The sequence below is a fragment of the Talpa occidentalis genome, unplaced genomic scaffold (assembly GCF_014898055.3).
Source record: "Talpa occidentalis isolate TD23 unplaced genomic scaffold, MPIMG_talOcc4v2.1 talOcc4.3, whole genome shotgun sequence".
Taxonomy (NCBI): domain Eukaryota; kingdom Metazoa; phylum Chordata; class Mammalia; order Eulipotyphla; family Talpidae; genus Talpa; species Talpa occidentalis.
The window spans coordinates 107,594,742-107,619,678 of record NW_023603184.1 but is presented as its reverse complement, the minus strand read 5'-3'; the positions used below and the strand labels follow the sequence as shown (position 1 = coordinate 107,619,678).

General features: G+C 37.2%; 1 protein-coding gene across 2 annotated transcripts; it reads right to left on the bottom strand.

Annotated features, from left to right (window-relative positions):
- Positions 1-833: 833 nt before the first annotated feature.
- On the bottom strand, positions 834-24,110 carry PLEKHA3 (pleckstrin homology domain containing A3). 2 transcript variants are annotated; one of them, XM_037523634.2, is made up of 8 exons: positions 23,994-24,110; positions 18,606-18,722; positions 13,398-13,553; positions 10,368-10,504; positions 8,481-8,645; positions 6,890-6,933; positions 5,267-5,382; positions 834-2,152 (listed from the first exon to the last, which is right to left on the bottom strand). In XM_037523634.2, exons 2-8 carry the CDS (start codon positions 18,625-18,627, stop codon positions 2,025-2,027), a joined length of 768 nt encoding a protein of 255 aa, XP_037379531.1. In that variant the 5' UTR covers positions 18,628-18,722; positions 23,994-24,110; the 3' UTR covers positions 834-2,024. The 2 variants fall into 2 exon arrangements, with proteins under 2 accessions (XP_037379531.1, XP_037379530.1); XM_037523633.1 differs by lacking the exon at positions 23,994-24,110 and adding an exon at positions 23,107-23,543.
- Between the last annotated feature and the right edge of the window lie 827 nt (positions 24,111-24,937).

Genomic DNA, 24,937 nt, shown 5'->3' with positions numbered 1-24,937 from the left:
CAAAAAAATATCCTAAGGGGGGGAAAAAAGTGACTCCAAAGTGACTAAAAGTCATACGTAGGAAGACAGCAAACTTGTTCAAAGCACCTATTTCAAGGAGGGGGGAAATGATATGAACCAGGAATGATTGGATTTTATTCTTAAAAAATATTTACAGAAAAGTATTCAGGAACTCATCTTTTTGGACAAAGCAATAGAAAATGGATTTATTTTCTATGACTTCAAAAGCTTGCTATAGTGTTTTCATGATAAACTTATAGTTCAAAAAAAAACAAAAAGCATCAGGAAAACTCCCTCTCAGTAGCATCTTGACTTTCAAAGTCTTATCGCTAGGCAAGTTCTCATTAAAAATAAGAAACAGAAGCAGCAGCAAAAATCTGATTACTCTTTCACATCTAAAACTGACTACATTGTCGTTTGCTTTTTGCAAATTAGACATAGGAAGTATAGCATACCATTAAAAAGATTCCACTTAGTCTAATGACTTACGTGCTATTTAAAATCACAAATAATTTAAATAACATTGAGTTTACCTGAATGCATGTTAATATATACAGATTGTTTATGCCCATTTTAAACTTAAAAATGAAAACCTATAATTTAAAATTTAAAATACGAAATAATAGCTCAAAAAAAATTCCCACATTGAAAGCAAAATCAGTCACACTATTTTAACAAACCACAAAACTTACATTTGCCTTATTTTTGTGTTCTCACCAGGTGGTCTAACTATACAAACAAATCAAAGCAATTAAAAAAAAACTATTAGCATTTGATAAAGATTAGACATACTAGACAGTAAGTATAAAAAATACAATATATTATATGATAAATTTGAATGCAAAAATCACTTATTTATTAAACTTATGATAAAACTGAAAACACCAAACCAGTTTTGTTTTAAAGTGCTCCTCATCCAAAACCTTGGACAAAATCATCATGAATTAAAAAAAAAAAAAAAAAATACCAGTTTACAAGGCAAACAATGACAACAGGTATGGACAGGTACTACCAAAACAGTGCTCTTTTGTTCTTTAATTAAATAACGCCATTCTCAAGTGATCTTGTAGAGCAGTTGCATTGACAGTTTTTTTTTTTTTGTATAAATATTCAAAATTTAAAAATGTCTCTAGATATTTTAAAGAGCTGCAAACATGAATACCATACAACAGCAGCTTAATGTCTATTTTAGGGAAAAAAGCACTAAAATCCTCTTCCATTGAAAGTTATTTCTCCGGTGTAAGTGAGCAAGGTCACTACAACATTAACCTCTTTTCTAGAACAATGTAAATAACAATGTATACATATCTTAAATTTGGTAGATCATAAAAGTTAGGTTGTGATCATTTTTGATGAACAAAAAAATAAATAAATAAAAATTAAATACTTTAACCCAACATTTGGTATTGACAAATCAGTAGTGTCAACTTCACATACGAAGGACAACAGGTTGTTTTTAAAAATCCTCAATATTTCATGGAATTTGGGCAAAAAATATTTAAAATATTAAGTGTTTCCTTTTGCTTAAAGGAATACAAGACAATCACCATCAAGCTGCTATCGTAACTCATTTTTAGCTAGAGAAAAGTGACCAGTTGGTCCATGGCACAAGTTACATATATCACACTTCTATCAAAATGAAACCTTATGTGTATAAGATTTCATGTTTATAAGTTACAATACATACTGACAAAGCTGTCAGTCCCTCACAGTTTATTAGAAAAATATCTACATTTGTCCTTATGGATGTCAAAATGTTACACCATCATTTGTGGTTTTTTTTTTTTTAAAAAAAAAAGATGCACATTCATACTGTGAAGTTATTAGGAAAATACTCTTGCAAATAAACTATATAAAGATAAAATACACTTCAAAGGTATGTGGGTTGTTTTCTGTTTGTTTGTTTTACAATATTCTATAAAGTGCAGAGAAATTCTAAGGGAAAAAACTACTCCCTATAACAAGTTTAATTACAGCAGCTTTTGCATAGCAATACTTAGAGGAAGTTGGACACTTCCATTTCCTCAGGAAGAGAAGGATGGAAGATGATCTTCTGATTCAGATTTTTTTTTGGCCATAAGTCTGCTTTCTTCAGGAATGGTTGCTGATGCCAAATCTCCATTAAGAGTATTTCTTGAACAGTGAACAGGTCCTATTAAGAAATTGAAAGGTTAAATGTTTTATCAATGTTAACTCTAGTCTGTACAAGAACATTTTAAATTTGCTATTCAGAGATATGAAACTTCTTTAGCTGCTGCTAATTTTTTTATTGTTTGTTTTTTTTTAACCCACACTTTTTTTTAAAGATTTATTTATTCATGCATATAAGAACCGGGGTACAGACCAGAGATGTGGGAGGGAAAGAGGATTCACCAGAGACAGAGCAGGGAACAGAATAGGCAGACTGACTGAAATACACTGCTGAGGGGAGCAGCTGGTGAGATAGGAGAGGCCTGCCGTGCCATGGGGGTATCTTGCCAGCCAGCTGGGATTGAACCCATGCTGCAAGAGGCTGCGGACAGGCTCTCAGTGCTGCGCTCAACCGCCTGTGCCGCCAGAGGTCCTATTGTTTGTTTAAGACAGAAAAAACTAACTTTTCTACTGTTGGCAATCACAGAGAAAGATTTCAGAATTCATGAGATAAATTATGAACTATCTGAAGTAGATATATTTATTTGTTCATCATTAGAACCATGACTAGCACATAATGGGCAGTCAGTAAGTATTTGCTGTATTAAATTTAGCCTTTCTTAATTAACTATTGCTTTTTCAACCTGGTTTTAATGTTAGCATCTCCTTGTTTTCCACGCAAAGAAATCAAGACCCTAAGAAGGTTACATGGCTAATCCTAGATCATACAACTAGTAACAAGTCTAGGACTAACTCAGGTCTTGTTCTTTTCTTTACAAAACTTTCTGAGCAAAAAAAGGTTCCTTATTTCCATTTCAAATACAATGCACAGAACTATCACTGTAGCTCCAAGTGCAACTAAACACACTGGTAGGTTTCTGTTCCAAATCAGCTGCACTTTTACACCTACATAGTTGTTTTAATTTACGATGAACATTTATTACTTTTATAATTTTTTTAAAACCTAACAAAAAATAGAAGCAGTTGCTTCTTTCAAAGAGAGTTGCTTCTTTCAAATATTTTCAATATTTTGGGATAAAGATTTTCTAAGAGTGACAATTACAAAACCCCTATTTTCTAAGGAAGTCTGCTTTGTCAGCTAACTCAAACACTAATGTTTAAAATAAACTGAAGGATCCACTCACCAATTTTTAAAAATCCTATAAAATTAATATATATGTATGTATATAAATATGCATGTATGCATGTGGGAGTGTGTACGTGCAATGTACACATGTGTGACTAGTTTTGTTACACTCAACAGCTAAATCAGGGAATGCTAAATATAGCAAGGCAGGTACACTTAAATTTTTAAAAGTCTGGATATACCTAACAAGAATAGAGCTAAAAAATTGCTTTCTGTTTTGTTAGAAAGAGATAGATATACATGGCAACTAGAGAAATGTACAAGGCAGCACACAGAAGTTTTTCATGGACTCTGCATTGAAAGAGTCCTGTATGAAAGGCAGAAAGAATAAGATAAATCAGGATACCCAGCACCTAACCCAGATTAACATTTCTTCACCAAACCAAACCTTTTCAACCCTCTACCTTCCTCTTTCCCTCGTTTTCCGAGTCATGCTAAAATGTCCCAGGGAAGTTTCTTTTTCCTTCCTCTTGCCACCTTCACTCCCTTTTCCTTCCTTCATTTCTTGGTTACCCATTTCCCTGACTTAAATTCAAAATGGTAATGAACACAAACTAGTGCTCTAAACCAATGGATTATTAGTTCTGTAAGGAAATGGACATTGGAAAAAAAGGTGCTATCAACTTCTAAAGATCTGAAAATGACCATCAGTTCTTTTTTTTATTATTTTTTAAAAGATTTATTTATTTATGCGCACAAGAACTGAGATATAGGCCAGATGGGGGGTGGGAGGGGAGGGTGAGAGGATTTACCAGAGACAGTGGGGAGCAGAACAGGCATAGATCTACTGAAATAAACTGCTGAGGGAAGCAGCAGATGAGGCAGGAAAGGTCTGCTGTGCCATGTGGGTAGCTCCCTGGTTGGGGATCGAAACCTGCTGCAGTGGCTGTGGGCAGCTTCATAGTGCTAAGACTCAATCACTTGTGCCACCAGGGAGGCCCATGCCAGCAGGTCTTTAAACCATCTCCACTACCTACCTAAACTTTTACATTATCCTCTAATTAAATTTGTTTAACTTTCTGATTAAAACCACTCTCTCTTACTATTTTCAATATATTCAAATATATATTCAAATACTAGAACTCCAACACCATTATTATCTGTCCCATTTAGCCATACTATGAATTAACTGACTCTTCTAGACAATTTAAAGACTCTAACTACAATTTATCATGCTGTTTCCATAAGGGAAATAAAATCTGTATTCCAAACAACTCTTGGAAATATGTTCCTTTATCAGGAGCTATATGCAATTTCTATCCCATATGCTTCACAGGCAACAATAAAGACTTTGAAAAACAAAAGTCCATTAATGGAGCTATAAAACCCTATTCATGATTTTACTGAAAATCATGGCCAATACTGTCTAACTAGATATTCTTTACATTTTCAAAGTTTTTTCTCTGCAAGAAAAAAATAATTAAATTTTAACATAAATCATAACACCTTTCCTGAAAGTATTCACAGTATGTTGCCTCTTTAGTAAGGAAGAAAAAAAGAGCAGGAATAAGTGCTACCATAATTCACCACCATCAAACAAAATTATTGTCTTTAGTTATTCCAAATTATTTAAATAACAGTGTTGGCCTTTTTTTCTTTGAACTTACAATTTGCCTTTATATTTCCCTAGAATTATACACACAACTCATGTTCTCTTTTAAATATTTTTTAAATCAAATGTAGTGGAAGTAAATATTAATAAGGATTACTAAAATATAGTGGAAATGAAGTATTTTGGTATTACATATAAATCTAAGGTGTGATATTTACAAAGAGATACTCAGCACTTCCTAGTTATTAAAGATGTCTGTAAGAAGGTACATGAGCTGCTATTGACTGTGTATGCTGCTTGCTTACCTCTGAATGAAGGAATTAACCCAAGGGTAAAACTCAGTTTTCAGTGTGAGTACCCTTCGTTGTAGCAATTATAGAGCCCCACAACAATTCTGCAGAATAGGACAAAAAAGAGACAGAGCACATCTAACTTACTATCTGGGTCTTCAAGAGAAATATCATTACAAGAGTCTGTATCTGAATAGGTTCTTCGGCGTCGCTGTGAGAGTCGGTGAAGTGTAGACACTGGTTCTTTTACAGAGTGGCTACTCCTGCAAATTAAATTAAAAACCAATAAATTTTAAGGTCCTAAGCAAATGAAAATATCTGAATTTAATATACGTTTTAAATGACTTCTCTTTAAATGAAAGAAGTAATTATTTTTATGCCCAGCATCCCATGATAGCAACACTCCACTCATTCAGAGGTCAGGTAACAAGCAAGTCAAATCATTTAGACTTCAGCTGGCAACCTAGAAATATGGCCTCTCAGCTGAAATAATAGAAAATGGATATAATGAAGAAATGACTTATTTTATAGAGGAGGGTTCAGCTAGACAGTAGACATATCACATGATTAACAAGTGTTTGAAAACTAAGTTAGGGATTTCACCAAGCGTATGTATCTAGTATCAATCTATATCTGATAAAAAAAATAGCAGTGAAGAGAATGGGCAAGTAGTTTGGGAGCATGAATTCAACTCAGCAAGAGCAGAAAATGATGGCAAGGAGGAAACTAAGAAAAGTTTTTTCAAATAAATCAATTTAGAAAATGAAAAAATTAGAAAACTCAGTTTAAAAATTCAACATAGAAACAAATCACTATCACTCAACAGCACCTGAGTTGCCATTCTATGACAGCCCAAAATTACTGTTCTTAATAACAAACTTAATTAAGAAAAGAAATAAAGTTTAAAATTCATATTACATCTCAATTAGGATAGGATAGTGTACAATTGAGAAATATTTCTACAATAAAAACAAAAGCTTGTCAAAGGCATAAAGTTCATTTTGGGGAGAATTTAATTGGTGAAATTCTTCATTTACTGACAGGGTTGGACACATACTTCACTGGAGTTCTGAGCATATGATAACATGATAGTTCAATCAAAGACTACAGAATTATCAGGTGGGGGGTAACAAAATGATCTAAGGGTTCACTTAGCACTTAATATTCTTAGTGTAGAAAAATAAATACTAACGTCACTATAATCTCATTACTTTTCAACAAACCAAATAAGGAAACTATAGCAACTTTAAAGAATATTACATACCAAGATAAAGAACCCTTTAATAGTGTTGGTTATTGGCAAACTCTATCAAGAAGGCAATTGTTTCTATGTATTAATATGTATACTTTAAAATAGCAATTGATTTTTTTTTCTCTTTTCAGCAAATTCTTAGTTTCCAATAATAACAGCTCAGTATGAATATAATATGCTATAAAAACTATAGTAAAATGAATCTAAGGTCTGGGGTCTTAATATATCAAAAATTATTTCTGTTAGTTATGGTTTGATATAATTTCAGGCATCAAAAAAGACACAATAACTTGCAAGGTGCTTACCTTGCTGGTTAGTTTATTCCCTCATTTTTTTTTTTTAATTGACTGCCTACTAGGGCCAGGCCCATACTAAACACAAAGGTATTTGCTGATAAAGTCAGAATGAGACTCTGTCCATAGAGAGTTTAAATCCCACACTATTTTATGTTAAAGTCCAAAAAAATTTCCCTAAATAGATAAAAGTTTGAAAGAAGTTGGCAAAAAAAATTATTTTACCTGTCTGAACTGCAAGAGCCAGGGTGGCTGATAGAACGCTTCATCTAAAAATTTAAAAAGAAAATGGGCATAATCCATGTCAAGTATCATAATGCACTCAATTCATTATTATAATTAACATAACTTTATTCAGAGAAAAAGAATCTTTCAGCTATAGCTAAAATAATTTACTTTTCACAGATTCAGCTAACAATATTAATTTCCCTCCAATAACCATTAAGTAAGGTGTTTTCTGAAATTAAAAACAAAGAGTTCAATTATCAAATAAATTTTTAAAATGCTGTACACGACCTCTTTTTCAGAGATTCGTAGTAACACAGCATAAAAAGCTAAGAAACTGCATGATAAGAGACCAAATTTAAGTTAACCTAGCACTTCCTAAACTTAACTGGCCATAAAATTCCCTTTCACACTGTACTTGTCTCAGAGGATATATCATTAATTCATCACATCTTGATTAGAAAACAATAATGTAAACACATTTTGGTAATAATATTTACTAAATCTCATATAATTAGATTTGCTGGGGTGGGAATGGATCTGTGAATAAGCTGGTACTTATTCTTTCTTCCAGTAGTCTTTAGGTAATTACTAAAATAGCAGCCATGTGGCCTTCTTCCTTCTACAAAGGGCTCCTAAAAACACTTCGATGAAAATGTCTTATCAAAAAGTGTCTTATCCAATCTTACCTCACCTACAAGTTCCCCACAGCATGCTAAATCAAGTTTATTAGCTTGGAAAGGACAAATTCACAATCCCTGACTATTCAGAAGGAAGGAAATTAATATTAAGCACCCAACATTAGTAGGTCAGATTCCTTGTAATGATCTCTGTTATAGATGACAATTTATTTTATAGATGAAGAGATTAAAGTCCAGAGAGATTAAATAACTTGCCTAGTGGGAGGTTTCAAATCTAAACACTGACTCCAAAACATTGTTTACCCTATCAAATGTGTTTCAAATTCCTTAAAACTCCTTGAAAGATTTGTTCATTTTACCTCATTATGGGTAAAACATCACCTGATTGTGGTATGTTTTGCTCCCCAACCTTTACCTTGTCATAGCACACATAAAGCATTATATTTTCCTGGCACACTGGATAAATGCACAGTCCCTCTGGGGGAGGGGGCCAGGACCTTGGCACACATGCTAAGCTTACCAGCTAAGAGGCTCCAACACAGAATGTGAGTACAAACAAAAAACTCAACCGACAATTTCCTCCCACTGCTAGTTCCCACCCTTAAAAATAAAAAAGGGCCTCCCCTGGTGGCGCAGGGGTTGAGCGCTGGGCAGCAAGACTGCCCGGAGCCTCTGCAGTGCCGGTTCGATCCCTGGCCGCCGGCAAGGGTCCCACATGGTGCACAGACCTCTCCTGCGGCGCCTGCTGCTCCCCTCAGCACTGTATTATGTCCGTCTGCCTGTTCTGTTCCCCGCTCTGGCTCTGGCGAATTCTCTCACCCTCCCGTGCTTCTGATGGTACCCAGTGCTTGTATAAATAAATAAATAAATCTTTAAAAAAATAAAAATAAAAACAAACACAAAAACAAACCACATGCAATATGACTGGAAGAAAAGCAAGACGTTCCAACCATTTGAACAGGAGAAGGAGACACAGGAGAAACTAAGGGATCCGGATGGGCAAGCTGAAACATCTCAGGTTTAAACTTGGCATTCGCTATCTTCACACATTCCTCAAGAGTTGTGATGAATGTATTACATGTGGCACTAAGCAGAGAAGAGGCTTCATTCATATTCTGAAAAATGAACACAGAAAAGGATGAACAGATTTATGTACAACCATGTACTGTGTTATGTTCAAATCTATTGAAAAGATAGGCCTCCCTGGAGACGCAAGGGGTTAAGCACCACACTGTGAGGCAATCCACAGCCTCTACAGCACAAGTTCGATCCCGGCCAGCCAGAGAGAAACCCACACGGCGAGACAGACCTCTCCTGTCTCGCCCGCTGCTCCCCTCAGCAGTATATTTTAGCCCGTCTGCCTATTCTGTTCCCTACTCTGTCTCTGTTGAATCCTCTCACCCCCCCAACCCTGCATCTCTGGCCTGTACCCCAGCTCTTGTATGCATAAATGAATAAATCTTTAAAAAAAAAAAATCTATACTACTTTGAAAAAATTTATTTTTTCAAATTTTAATTTTAAGAATTAAAGCAACATGAAAAAGAAGTATCTGTCTCTCAGGTAAACAACTTGTGAAATTAGATTCCAAGAAAAAGTAAGTTTTGCGTTTAAACCAAGACAATGAAAAACCAAGTATAAAATTTTATCTTAGATAAACCTAACTTAAACAGTGACTTTCTAATTATCAGAACTCCAAAGGTGATCAAAATAGTGAACACCCTTGAGGTTACTGACAAGCACAATTCCACTGAACCTCCTACTTCTTCCTAAAGAGAATAAAAAGTCCAATTTTTCTTTAGGACAGCAAAGTGCCCTGACCCTGCTGATGAATACAGACTGGTCTAAATCAGTCATGGCTATACCATGACCCTTTGTCAAATACTCAAATTTCTCCTTTAACCCCAACCTAAAAGACCATGAGAAGTCTAATGCTAAGTTTCTTGGATTTCTTGTTCCCTGTTATAAGCCAAGGATAGTAAATTGATAGGGTCTTTCTCCACCTTTTCTATCCCACTGCCTTCTGCCTATGTGACTTGAGCAGTCACCTTGAAGTCTGAGGCATGAATAGAAAAACTCAAAGTCAGAGTGGTAGGATGAAATAAGCCTTGGTCTACAAAATTGTCATTGAGCTGCTGGAGTAAATGTCAGGATACCTACCTCTAGAGAGCTTGTAATGAAACAATAAGAATAAAGAACCTGCAACCAAACGCGAGCTACCTCACACAAGATTCCACCCCATAAAGAAAATGTGTGGAAAAGATTTTCTTGTCCTGCTTCTCCCAAGTTAAGCAAAAAAAGTCTGGGAACCATATTGGCATTTTCGCCTGGAAATCAGTAGGGCCCACTAGTTTTATTTCATTAGAAATAACCAGATTCCATAAATCTGAGAGTTGATTCCCACATCACTGTTTTTAGGATTTTTTTTTTTTAAGTTATTTCATAAAACAAAATTATCAATTCTCAGCAGCTTAAGCTGGGACCTTTTTAATCCAAAGAATGAGAATAGCAGTTGTCTAATGAATTCATGTAGCTGATCTGCAAAACAAGACCTAGACTGCTTCTTCCCCACTCCAACCTCCAAATTATCAGAGAGGCTGCAAAAACAGGCCTTGATTCCCAGGAAAAATGTGCTGACTCCTAATTTACTCTGGCTGCACAGAGAAAATCTACAAGATCCTACAGATTTCCGGGTAGTCTAAGTAGGGACAGCCCAGAATAGCTGAAATAGTTGAAAATAACTCATTTTGAAAATTCTTCTCTGTCACCTTATGGGAAGAATGTCACCCACCAGTGTACTGCAAAGCATAGCCAGACATGAAGGTATCAGCTGTCATACCTCTATGCTGGGAGGTGAGTGATTCTCATCATGGTGAACAAATTCCTGGATTGTATGCACTTGCTGCATTAGAAGATCACAGTAAAGGCGAAGTTCAGACATTTTGGTTTTCAAAGATTCACTGGTTTCACTTATTTCTAAAAGGAACACATGTAAACATTCAATTAGATCATTTTTATATTCTTTCAATGATACATAAAAATGGAATTATTTTAAAGTTAAGGCAACAGGTATAAATATCTATAGTGTAAGAAGCATGAGAACATGGAACTAAGATCCCAGGCTCTGAGGAAAACCCCTACTCTTTATTTAGATAACCGGGTGGAAATTTGGCAGTCATATGTCTGAAGTTAAGTTTTGGTAGATTAGCTTCTAGAGACAAGATGATGACCACTAAATGTCTTAGGATATTTTCATGCCATTACTCTTTTTTTTTTGTTTGTTTTGGAAAAACATGCACCAGAAAAAAAAATGAAAAATGCTTGTATCTTTTTGAAAACAATTATTTGAAAAGTGTTTGTATTTCTTTTTTTTTTTTTTGAATTCACTTTTCTTGCCCTTTACACATTCTTCCAGTTCTGATGTTTGGGTATTTCCCTTAGTAATATCTACACTGATGACGTATAAAAATTCTTATTCATTAAAGACACCAGTCTTTTGTCTACCTTACATAATGCAAATACTTTGAGATCTGTCAGCTCTTACTCTTGATTGCATATCTTAGGTTAAGCTTTAAATTTTTCTGTAGTTAAAACTATTGTATAAAAACATTCACTTATTTTCTTCTCTTCCTTTCATAGCTTTATTTTCACATTACACTGTTTCCAGAATTATTAAGAGCTTACTGTCTTTAAATATCTCCAGACAGGCTGAATACCTTAGATTATCTCAGCTACTCACTTATCAATGCCTTTTAAACTAGAGGTGTAGACAACAAGGGCAACGATAGAGGGAAATACATATAGCAGATCCTGGTGCTTCTGCTTCCTTACCTGGTGGTGCTGCTTTGCAGTCCTAGCCTGAAAGCAGGTTATCTGCTTACTTAACCTAATCTGAATTAATTTATACCCCAATTCATGTCCATTCCTTTTTTTAATTACAGTAAAATGCACATAACCAAACATCATTTTAAACATTTCAGTATAAAGTTCAGTGGTATTAACTACATTCATAGTGTCCTACAGCCATTATTTCCATCTATCTCCAGATAGTTTTCGCCTTCCCCAAATGAAACTGAGTATCCATTAAATGCTAACTCCCCATTCCCACTCCTGCAGATCCTGGGAACCAGCATTCTACATTATGTCTATGAATTTGACTAAGTATCTTATATAAGTGTAATTATACTATGCACAAATATGTACACATACACACATAAATATATATCTTGAAGGTTCATCCATGTTGTAGCATGTGTCAGAATTTCCTCACATTTTAAGTCTGAATAATATTCCCTTATATATATATACCATATTTCATTTACCCATTCATTATGGACATACAGGTAATTCCCAGCTTTTAGTTATTATGAATGTTCATGCCTTCTTTTTTTAATAAATTTTTATTGAGGTAATATTGGTTTATAATATAAGCTTCATATGAACTGCATTATAATTCAGTATCTGAATATACTACATCATTATCAGCATCAAAAATCTAGTTTCCGGGGCCTCCCTGGTGGTACAAGGGTTAAGTCTCAGCACTATGAAGCTATCAGCAGCCACTGAAGCACGAATTTGATCCCCAGCCAGAGAAATGACCCACTTGGAGCAGCAGACCTCTCCTGTCTCGCCTGCTGCTCCCCTCAGCAGTGTATTTCTAGTCAATCTGCCTGTTCTGCTCCCTACTTCCCCCCTCCCGACCCCCCCCCACCTTTGGTCTACACCCCAGGTCTTGTATGCATAAATAAATAAATCTTAAAAAAAAAAAAAATCTAGTTTCCATCCATCTCCATTTAATTGACCCCTTTTACCAGTTTCAACTAACTTTCAACCCCCTCCATTCCTTACTTACCTGAATGATACATACTCTGTCCATGATGGTCTATCATATATTTGAAAAGTGTTAGAAATTAAATTCTCAGGCTTTGCTTTTCAATTCCCATAATTTAGCTACTTTCTCTAAATAAAAAAAAAATTTCTATGGTTTTCTAATTTAAAAAGTAACATATCCAAAATGAAAAATTTTGGAAAATAAAATATATAGAAAAGAAAAATCAAATAACTGCCATTTCACTAAGATATAAATACTGTTAATATTTTCATCTACACATAATTGAACTAATACCACAAATTATCTGCTTTGCTTTTGATTTTTATTTAATCATTTTGAATTGGCAATATATATACATGGTAAAGTGAAAGGTATCAAAGGATATATACAATGAAAAGTGGGTCTCCTTCATATAAATTGCCTTTTCAAAGGTAACAACAACTTTGGAAAGTCTCTTTCTTGAGTTGGTCAATGAAATGATAAGAAATTTTGAATTCTGCTTTTATCAAATATCATTTAACCTTGGGCATTTTCTCACATCATTAAAATTCCTTATAAACAGTCTCCTAGGTACACAGTATCACATCCTATATCATCCCATAAATTACTAACCCATTTGTCTAATTTTAAACCTTACATTATTGTTTTTTAAGATTTATTTATGCATACAAGAACTGGGGTACAGGCCCCAGGTATGTGTGGCGGGGATGTGTGAAAGGATTCACCAGAGATAGAGTGGGGAGCAGTGGGCAAGCCAGGAAAGGTCTGCTGCACCATGTGGGTAGCTCCCTGGTCAGGGATCGAACTCATGCTACAGTGGCTGCGGATAGTTTCATAGGCTGCATCTTAACCCCTTGTGCCACCATGGAGACCCTAAATCTTGCATTGTTTACAAAAAATTTTTTTCCACACTGATGAACATCTATGTATATAAGTCTTATATATTCCTGACTACTTATTTAGGCTAGGTTACTAAAAGTGAACAGGACAATTTATATTTAAAACTATATTCTCACCATAAGGGAAAAATTTAGTCACCTTTTTCTTTTTTAGTCCTGGTATCAGTCAAACAGGCTTTGGAGCTTCCCAGAGCAACCAACCATCTCTGTCTTTCAGCTGCATTCACTGCCTTCATATAGAAATGCTGCTCTCCTGGAATGATTAATTCCATTCTTGTATTGTCCACTGAATGAACTATGAGGATAAATACAGGGAAAGCATAGTCACAGATTTAAGTAATTTGAGGAAAGTTAAGTCGGCACTCTTTGACAGTAGGAGATGTTTCAGACATCTAAAACAAACTATGATTTAAGATGCAAGCAGTGTCACTCCCGAGGAGGCTATCTGGTGGCAACTCCAAAACCACCATTCTCACATATACCCAGGCTAGCAGTGGTAGCAGCTTATGAATGAGAAAATAGCAGTGAGTTAACTCCTGAAGGGAGAATTAAGAACTCCCTCCCTTGGAGCCAATTGTACCCCTTTAAATACACCTGCATTGTCACACTTTGCAGACATTTTTCACTGATTTATTTGAAAGCAGCATCTCAATTTCGGTGTTTCCAAGTCTAGGATAGTGCCTGGCACATACATGTACAATGAATGGTAACTATAATCACCTACCATTAGAACAGTAGTCCTCAACTAATGCATATATCATGATCAACTAGAAAGCATGAGTATTCTGGAGACTTCCCCGTCATCCTCCTCTCCCTCCTCCTTCTCCCCTATACCCCTTTCCTTTCAGCCACATTCACTGCCTAATCAGGAACTATGCTAAATCTTTGCTGTGAAACTAAATTTGTGTGCTGTTGTCATATATCAACAACTATTTAGAGTTGCACCGATAAAGCCAACAACAAGGAAACCAAGGAAACAAATTTACATATCAAAAATATTAAAACAGCTAAATGTTGAATTCTTTAATGCAAAGACTTCATGTGGAATTATAATGAAAGAAAGTTACAAAGAAGCAGAAAAAAAAAAGGCTTCAGGGAAAAAAGATTCACAACAGCAGAATTTAGGTATGGAAAAAAAGGCATGAGAAAAGGCTTAACTGAGGAAACAAACAAATATACTATGGTTACCAAGAGCCCAAGCTAAATGGAACCTTGTGCTCTATTAGAAAGTAATGATATTCGTGAATGGATAAGCTGAGTGGAATCAAATTATGAGGGGCCCAGAGAGTCTGAGAAAAGCCCTAATTTGGATGATTTACTATCAGATGCTCATAATAGTAATATGGCACATAAGTACCACAAAAGCTTTACTATCTAATTCTATTTATATAGGTCATTCTTGGACATAGGTATCGAAAGACAAAATCATGTAATAATCAATGATGGGGGCAAAGGTTTCTAGGCTAAGAAAGCCTAAGTCTCCAAGTGCAAATCTTTTCTTGCTACATGCTAATACCAGTGAAAGTAGCAATAGCTACCTTAAAAGAAAACAATGCTTTTTAATTTCTGGTTATATTCCTACAAGATGAAACTGAAGTAAGACAACTCATTTTTAAATATACCAGAATTCATATATCACTCAAGGGTTGTCATCTCTAAATTAGTCACCTAAGAAGGCAACAAACTTAACAACAACATTGCCAAAACATCAAATTCCTAGAGAAGAAAATGATAAGACCTCTATGTACAAAACTGCAAAACTAGAGAGAAATCAAAGACACAATTAAATACAAAACTATGACCTATTAGTGGGTTAAAACACCTATGATTGTTAAGAATAAAACTGTCCCCAAATTGATGCATAGATTCAATGCAATTCCACCAGATTTTTCTGGAAAATTTTAAGTAGATTCTAAAATGATTAAGGAAATACAAATAGCTAATAGCCAAGACAATCATAAAACAACAAAGTTAGACTTAAACTATTACATACCAAGAAGGATAAACCAAAGAAATGAAGACAGTGAAATACTGGCACAAGGAGCAAAAACAACCCCATGAAACAAAACACAGCCCAGGAAAAGATCCACATATACAGTCACTAACTTTGTGACAAAGAAGTCACTACTGTGCAACAGTAGGGGCTGCTCTTCTCAATAAATGGTGCTCTGTCAACTGAGTATTTACAGAAGGAAAAAAATGAATCTTGAACCCTACCTGATACCATAAATAAGAAAATTTTAAGTCAATCACAGATTTAACATAGACCTAAATATAAAACGTAAAGGCACAAACCATCAGGAAGGTAACAGATTTCTTAAGAGGGGCATAAAAAAAAAATCAACAAATTGAACTTTATTAAAATTATGAACTTATAGCCATCAGAGATAAGAACTTATATCCATCAAATACACAGAATGAAGATGCAAATGACAGAGTGAGAGAAGGCATCTGCAACAGAGTGAGAGAAGGCTTCTGACTATATATGAAGTCTTACAAACCAACATGAAAGTTCAATTTCAAACTGGGCCAAACACTTGAAAATGGACTTCAAGAGGACATTCAAATGGCTAATTAGTAACTAAATTAAAAAAAAAAAAATCAGCATCATTAGTTGGAAAAGAAATGTAAATTAAATCTACCATGGGATACCATTGTACACACTAGAAATACTCAAAATCTTATAATTAATAATGCCTAGTTTTGGCATTATTGGCAACTCATACTCTGCTAGGTGAAGGGGAAAAAAAGGTACAACCACCTTTGTAAATATTTGACATTATCTATGATAAGGATTCTCTCTTTGATGAAATTTTAGTCAGGTTCCTCTTAGCCCTCTCACTGACCAGGCCTTGCCTTGGCATTTTGTCTCTGCTTTTGTGGAGTCCAATTTTAGCAATAATCCTGCTAAGTTAGTTTAATCAGAATCTCTCATCCTCCAAACCTGACCAAATTTCTCTCCTTCACTATGCTCGAGGTAATACCTGATCACTCTGGCCTGCCTTAAACAAGAATTCTGTTAGGTCAGTTTGGCAAGAGTCCCCACTTATCCCTGATATTTCCTCCTAGTAATTTTCCATCCACTGATCCTCCTACTCTGCTTCTAGACTATAAATTCAGAATTTCTGTATTAATAGTTGAGTCTACTCTCTCTCTCTTACTACAAAACCCCACTGAAGCAGTCCTATCATGATAGACATAACTAAAGCCTGCATTACTATTTTAATAAAGTATCAAGAATAACTTTTTCTTTAATATGTTAAGGTTGAATAGGTTAATATTCAATGCCTCAGCAATTCCACTCCACCTCTATACATAAACTTAACAGAAATGAATATATATGTTCAACAAAAGAAATATATAAGAATATAATGGCAACTTTACTCATTAAAATCCCAAAATGGGGAAAATATAACAAATATTCATCAGTACTAAAATGGATAGCCATATCGCAGGAGATTCACACAATAGAAATATAGTACTACACACCAATCAGAATGCTTGCACTACTATTACAGAGCAACACAGATGAATTTCATAAACATAATGCTGAAAGAAATCAGACACGAAAGCATATATTGAATTCTTCCATTTATAAAATGTTTACAAGCAGGCAGTAATTACCTATACTGATAAAGTTAGATTAATGGTTATCCTGTAGAGGGATTAGGGGTTGAGAGAACATGATTAATCCCAGCGCTCAGTTGATAATATTCTAATTCTTGACCTGGGTGGTGATTATATGAGTATGGTCACTGCCTAAGCATTCTTCAAGCTGAATATTTAAGACACTACCCTTATCTGTAAGCAATACTATACTCTGAAAAAATGTTGACTTTAAACCAACTATAACAACAATAATTTTGCCATGGCTTGAAAACATTTTAGAAGTATATTAAAATTCTGTTACTTCTAATCTTTCCTCAAGATTGGCAAATCTTGGAATCTTGATTATAGTTTGGTTTCCAACTCTCACCAAATCTCATCTGGAATGACTTCTGGGAAATACAATGAAATAAAACCATCTTCTTTTCTTAAACAAAACTCATCCTTTGGTGGTTTTATAAACACGTTCAAAAGGCAATTCCAAAAGAGGAGTTCTGAAATCGTATAGGGGGTGATAGTGTAGTTGAAAGTAAGTACATAGACTCTAAAAATGATTACCTGAGAAGCCAACATTTACTGGTTTACAGTATGTTTTCTAAAAATAAACAATAAAATTACAACCCATATATTTCAAGGAACCTGCAAGTAACAATACAACAAGCTAAAGCGCTTCTATATCTTAGGTAGACAGCTATGACCCCCTTCTATTAGAAGAACAGTAATTTCCAAGTCAAGAGAGCATGTTATAATCACCAGACGGGCATGCGCTTTTTGAAGAAAGCTCCCTGGATGACACTGATCTACCCTACACTGAGAATCACTGCTATAGAAAGAACCTTAGCAGTCACAAATCTGAAATAAAGATGAAGAATCAGATGCGTAGCAAGCAGAATTTCTCTTCTGTCTCCATAACTGAGAACTAGCACAAAACTCCACAAAAGTAGCAATCCAGTCCTGGAAAATATAACACAATGCATCTGGTACAACCTAAGTAAGAAAAAGCACTGAGCAGTAAGATGATTCTGGAGTAGCTGGTAGTGATGACCAAGAGTCACCATTAAGGAAAAGTATTCAAATTACAGAAGAGACATAAGGAAGGCCTGCAGGGGTTAACATTTATTTAACCTTTATTTACTTTCATTTTTCCTTCAATTCTCTTTGAAGAATTCCATTCTTTTCATTATCATTTTGTCTGATCTCTCCTCTCCACTATACACACCCAAGCATACAAACGAATTAATCAATGGTTCATGAAACCTTCCTCCATGAAGATTACAGCATGACCTGTTGCTTTTTTCTCACCTTTTGGGAAAAAAGGAAAACATCTCTTATCACCCAGAAGAGCTTATCTCCAATTCATCAAGGAAGCAAATCATGATTCTGATTTCATACTTTATCAAAAACCTACAAAGTTGGTCTTGCAATCTTTTAGAGTTCAATCTTTATAATATTTCCATATCAAAATAAAACAGAACATTGCAGATATGGATACTACACAGGCATTTACCAAAAAAAAAAAAAAAAAATTCTAGTCCAACCTGGAAAACTAGTACTAGTATTTCATTTCAAAGTACATTTAAAGAGGGAAAGATATCAAAAACTATGTGCCACTCCTGATTTCTAAAGAAATAAACAGAATTAGAAGATTCTTACTTGGTTAGAAATGCTTTTTCCCTCTTTTTGAGTATACAAAAGAACACTTTACTTACTTCAATTCCTTAAATTTCATATGTTCACTTACCTTTAATTTCACAAACTGCCATCTTAATGCTTCCTTTGCTCCCTTTGCAAACATCATCTTGTGAATCATAGTAGGACAGAATTCCATTATCTAAAACAAACCAACGAGGTTGCCAGCCTACAAAGATCATGAAAAACAAAAGAAATAAAGAAGTTACATGATATCGACTTACAATCCCAAACCTTGTTGTCATCTTATTTCTTATTCTAACAAAATCTTCTTAAATTATCTAAACATAAAAAATTGTTCTAACAATATGTATATTTTTATATCATTGTTCATTTTTCTACAATGTTTGATTTCTCCTCTCTGGTGTAGTCCCCATAAAACTCCCACCATCAAGTTACCCATGAACCACCACCCTGGTGTCTTGTGCACTTCCCGCCCAGTTTCCATCCCTCTCCCTCCTCTGCTAAATATCTCAGATTTATAGTTTGCCTGTCAGTTTTGTCTTTTTTGTTTTTCCTGATCCCTTGTTTGCTTCCCCTATATTCCTCCTATACGTGAAACCACCTGATATATTTTTCTTCTGACTTATTTCATTGAGCATAATCCCTTCTAGCTCCACCCATATTGCTGCAAATGGTATGAGTTTATCTTTTTTGATTGCTAAACAGTATTCCATTGTGTATATACACCATATCTTCTTGATCCAGTCCTCTGTTCTTAGACATGTGGGTTGTTTCTATATCTTAGCTATTGTAAATAGTGCTGCAATAAACATAGGGGTGCAGGTATCCTTTTGAATTAATGTTTTTGTGTCCTTTGGGTGCGTAGATTCCCGAGTGAAACAGCCTGGTCACACTGTAGCTCCATTTTTAGTAATTTGAAGTTTCTCCACACAGCTTTCCATAGTGGTTGGACCAGTTTGCATTCCCACCAGCGGTGTAAGAGAATTCCTTTTTTTCCACATCCTCATGAGCATTTAACAATGAAATTTTTAATAGCCACGCCTTGCCCCAAATGTTCTTGTATCAATATCCTCTCTCTTTGTTGAGAGAGATTTCTGGAGAAATCTCTAGATTCCCAGCATTAATATAGGGAGTAACACCTTTATTCTGACTCACAATTTTCTCATTAACAACCGAAAGGATTCAGTGTCAATAACAGACACGGAGTGCAACATAACTGTCCCCTTTTTCTAAAAGGGAGCAGAGGGTTGTAATATAACAGAAAAAGCAAGAGAAGACATGGAACCAGTCTCAGTTCTACTATCATTCTTTAGTTGGATAATATATGACAAATCTTATTTCAATAAATACCAAAAATTCCAAAATGAGTGGACTGAACAAAATGACAGCTCAGATGCCACGTAATCCTCTAATTCTGCAATGTGACCTTCCTCCTCTTATGAAATATACTACCTTACACAGAACGTATTAAATGAATTTCAGGTTCCTGAGACCCAAGCCACATACCCTGTGGTGAGAGTTTGGATTCCTTACCAAACTTCCTCCTTGTCCTACTGCTGCACCGCTGGGGCAAAAATGCTAGACACTGCAATCATTTATTTAATTAGTATTTATTCAGCACAACCGTCACAGACCTAACATTAAGGCAAATCCGAGAATGAGGATGATGGTTTTCTGAGTTCAACTCCTAGTCTTACAAGATAGACTTAGTGTTCCCTGAAATCATTTCAAGCATGCCATTAATTTACAAGAGTTCACTGATTAATAATATGGTGACCAAACTGAAGGCCTTGTTCTTTCAGTAACTATTAAATCATAATTCAGCCTGATCATCCTAGATTAGAGCCTGCTTATATGATTAATCAACTTCATTTTTTCAGGACCAAACAGCACCAAAATAGTGGTAAACAGGCAAAACATTTTTAAAGCCTACTACAGATTCAGGACTTACCTCCCCAAAAGGTTTTATCTGAAACACTTTTAAAATGCAGATACTGAATTTTTATAGAAATGCTAAATGTCATACCAGGGAGTCATAATACAGTTGAGAAAAGCATATACCCCAAAATAATGAAAACAAATTTTAAATGCTTGGAAAATTATTTTTATGAAACACTATATGCCTAATGAGGAATACCAAATTAGAAGGTAAACTCTTTTGGAACCTTAACTTCATCCTGTTCATCATCACATTCCAAGCACCAAGAATGGTACCTGACATACAACAGGAGCTAAGAAATGTACGTCTCAAGTGACTGACTGAATGAATACACGAATGGTTAAATAACAGAAAAGTGAGACACTGCACGTTACCCATGAGAGTACAGATATGCAGTTTATGCATGAATGCATCTTGTATGGAACATGAACAGAAATGATGAAAATAGTTATCTTTCCAAACACTAATTCACCTTGGCAAGCAGGCTGTAGGCGACCCCAGGTCCAGTGTGCCTATAGGACAAATTATGATTTTGCAAGCCACCATTATTGTGATTGAAAAATCTCTTTACAAATATTGAGCAAAATGGTTGGTTTGGAATTTGCAGCAACTTGAAAGGTGACTATGGTAGAGGAATTAATCTAATTAAGACTTATTTCTATATACCTTTTTGAAGAAATACTTTTCAAAAATCTCTAAATGAGTCACACATTTATATAACAGAGGGTTATACCTGTGAGAAAGATTCACAGGTATTCCTTTTTTCAATTCCTTTTCAAAAAATACATTTTATCTCAAACTACCAAATGTTACCAAAATCCTAATTCTTTGCAAATAAATCTCAATGAACAATGTCATAAACTGGAAGATTCCTTAAAGATCACTTAGTATGTACAGCTGCTCATCCTTCTGACCTAAGATTAAACTAAAATACTCAGCATGTCACCAAACCAAGTTTAAATTTTAAAAATGGAATTCTTCCAAACAAAAGATTTCCTTCAAAAGCTTCTACAACTGCATACTAGCAGTTAACTTAAATGCTCTGCAAAGACTAAAACTTTAAGCGAGTATGGTTAAAAAACTCAACCAGCTAGTGTTCAGAGCCACAGTAGATGAGAAAGACTGCCACCAAGACCACATTTCACTCTAAGAATAAATTATGACTCATCTCAATAATCGCTATTGCCCTGGGCTGTGCATAAGTGGTTCCTCCAAATGACCTCTTCAGAAACTGTATTTATGAACCATTGCAATGAGATGATATCTTATATCTGAAAGCACAGAAACTACTGTCTTAAAGTTAATACAATATCTCAATTAAACAGTAACTTCTCACAACAGACCAAATAAAAATGCTTACAAATATTTGCCTCATTTTTGAAAGATTTCTTGTTAAAACATATAATTGTAGAAACTGTTTGATATTTCAGTGGGACCAAAATAAAACATGTGTATATCATAGATGTGAATGCATTGCTGTTATAACTCTGGCTTTAGCATTTCAAATAATCAAAAGAGGCAATTGTAGCTCAGTGGTCATTATGCCTGACTGTGTTTATAGGCAGACTTAGCATTAGGTCAGGTGGACACAATTACCAAGGGGTTCAATATTTTGGGGAAAGTAAGTAAGTGTATGGTATCTCAAGATTTGCCTATTATACTGGTCCAACAAATGTTTGTTATTTAATCTTATTTTAAAGTTACACGCCACCCACTAATTTGGTAAGAACAGAGAACTCTGGAGTTGGAAGTCACCTTCAGGGTAAACTAGTTGATCACCCAAGCCTTATAAGAATGAAATCTTGAGACAATAAAATAAGTGATTTGTCTTATTGTTGGTTAAAGGCAAAAATGGAACTTCTACGCAGATTTAAGATTTTTAATAAGCTAGGCTCGTGGTATCAAAAAGGGCAGCCTTTTCTGGGGGTATCTCATTTCTACAGAAACATCTAGCTCTTTGGAGCTCTTCCTCCCAACCCATGTCATGGGTGAAACTGACTTGCCTGCTCCACTTGTAGGTCCTGCACTTTCTTCCACTATTTCTGACACACTCACCTGAATTCCGAAACAGAAAGGTGCCTCATTGATAACTAACCCTCGGAAGAATATCATATGGGATAACTTCCAAAATCATGCCTGCTACTCTCCAATTTCAACAAGAGAGCTTTGAAAATAAACCGCGTGGTTAAGGAAGTTAAAAGAAATACAGAAAAGGTTTCTTCAATGTAAATCTACGGGTTTAAAGATCCATTCCAGCCCTATACTCCAACAACTCGGCTGCCACTAGCAAAATGCTGAATTAAGTGTGAGTCAAGACGGATACCGCAACCACACATGCAGACAGAAATGTTTCGTAAGCTACAGAGGAAACCGAAGTATCAGCACGCTGGTAAAGTGGCCAGGTGCACTTCCCACCCTCTGGAGGGAGCGCAGTCCCAAGCGTCCCCTGCACACCCCACATAGGTTCTAAGAAGGGACCGAGAGCCCGAGTAAGCCCAGGAATCAGAGCCGATTCGCCGTAAGGGTCATCGCGGGCCAGGCAGAAAAAGGGGGAGCCCCTGATCGCCTTCTCCGCAGACTCTCCGGATAAGCCTGCCCCCAAGACCTCCGCCTGTCCCCGCTGCCCCCCCGAGGACCGGAGCCCTCGTACCTGTGAGATAGTTGGTCCACTTGTACAGAACCCCCTCCATGCTTCAGAGCCCGGCGCCGCGCATCCTCCTGGCCCGGCGCCGGCCGCGGTGATCCGGTAGGCGCGCAGCCTGGGCAGCCCCTCCCAGCCCACCCGGGCCCCTCCCCGGGCGCCCCCCGCCGGCACCCGCCGCCCTCAGCCCGCGCGCGCGCCCCCGGGACGTGGCGGCCCTTAGACACGGGGACGGCGGCCGCCGCGTGGAGCTCCGCGGCCGCGAGGCGCGGACTCAGACATCCCCGGGCGAGCCTCGGCGGCGGCCGCAGCTAAATCGCGACCGCGGCCGGCCTCCCGCTCGCGCTTCCGGGGCTCTCCCTTCCCGCGCCCGGCGCTCCCTCCTCTCGCCAGCCTTCCTTCCCCCGGGCTCCCCGTTTGTTTTCATTGACCCCGACGTCGCTTTCACTTCCTGGATGAAAGGGGCCGGCCCGGCCCGGGAAACCCCTCCCCGGCGGCGGGGCTGGAGGAGCGGGCGCGGCCTGCTGTCCCGCCGCGGCGCCGGAGGCTGCGCGGAGGGAGAGCGGGCGCGGCGCACCCTGGCCTCGCGGCCCCGCGCCTGGCGCTCCTCGCCCTCCGTCAGGCTCGCGGCCGTGCCGGGGCCTCACTTTGCCCCCGCAGCCTCTGAGGCCCGGGCCGAGCGCCTCCCGGGCCGACGCCTCGGGGCGGGCACGGAACGGACGGACCCGGGCCCCCCACACGCTCAGACCCAAACCCAGACCCCCCCCCCCCGAGGACCAGCCCCCCGCGCAGTCGCCCCGCGGGCGGTAGCTTAGGCCTCTCAGCTTTTCCTCAGACTAAGCCTCGGGTTCTTCCGGTGGATGGTTTTTCAAGAAAATAAAACACTTCCTATTTACGTTTTCTTCGTATCCTCCTCACTTTCGGAGTGGGGGTTCGGGGTGGGGGGCAGACATTTCCTCCTGGGAAGGCAGTGTGCCCCTGCGAGTCCCCCGGCAAGGAATGGCGAGGGGCTGCAAGGAATTGTGACGCAGGTGATTTATTTTAGATGACTCCAACTTAATTTAGCACATAAAACGTGGACCCGAAGTTTGGAGTTTTAGTCTAACGATGGGGACGCCCCCCCCACCCCCAAGCTGTTAGGATTTTTTTTTTATCCTTTTTTGAAACAACCGTCATCTTACATAATTGGCAATGATTTTCAGATTTGTGGAATTTTGCAAGCTTTTTAGCAGAGCAGGTAAAGCGAGCTAGTGCTGCTTCTTTTCCCAGCATCACTGAATAAGACTAAGACCTTTTCCCTTCTAGAACTTAATCCAGACCTTTACTGAAGTCATTCTGGCTTGGGCAAAACCTTTATGTATTCATTCACTTGGCAATCAGGTAAATTGATGGCGAATAGAGCTTAATGTGAATGATAAAACACAGGTGGTAAGAAAAGTATGGTGGTCGCGATGCGGTAGTAAAATTAAAATTTTAGTATATTTCAAGGTTATAATAAAATGTTGGGGGAGCGAGGAAATCTGGCTTTGTGGGAGACAAATTGCAGCTGCATATTAGCCGTGAGATTTGAACAAAATGTCCAACATTCAAGTTACCCCGTTTCTCCCCGTGCAATGTTGATCATTGCAGAGCATCTCACAGAGTTGGTAAGAGAAGGGACACTGATTAAGAGCTTTCCCAATAGCTAGTAGCCCTAAAATCCAGGGCGACCCCAAGTGGTGGGGGAAAGAAACACAAGCAACGGCCGGTCCCGAGTCGCCGGCATCAGCCCGTGGGAAAAGCCTTTAGCCGGGAGGGGAGCGAGGGCTCCGCCCTTTACTGGGGTCCTGGTGGTCGTCAA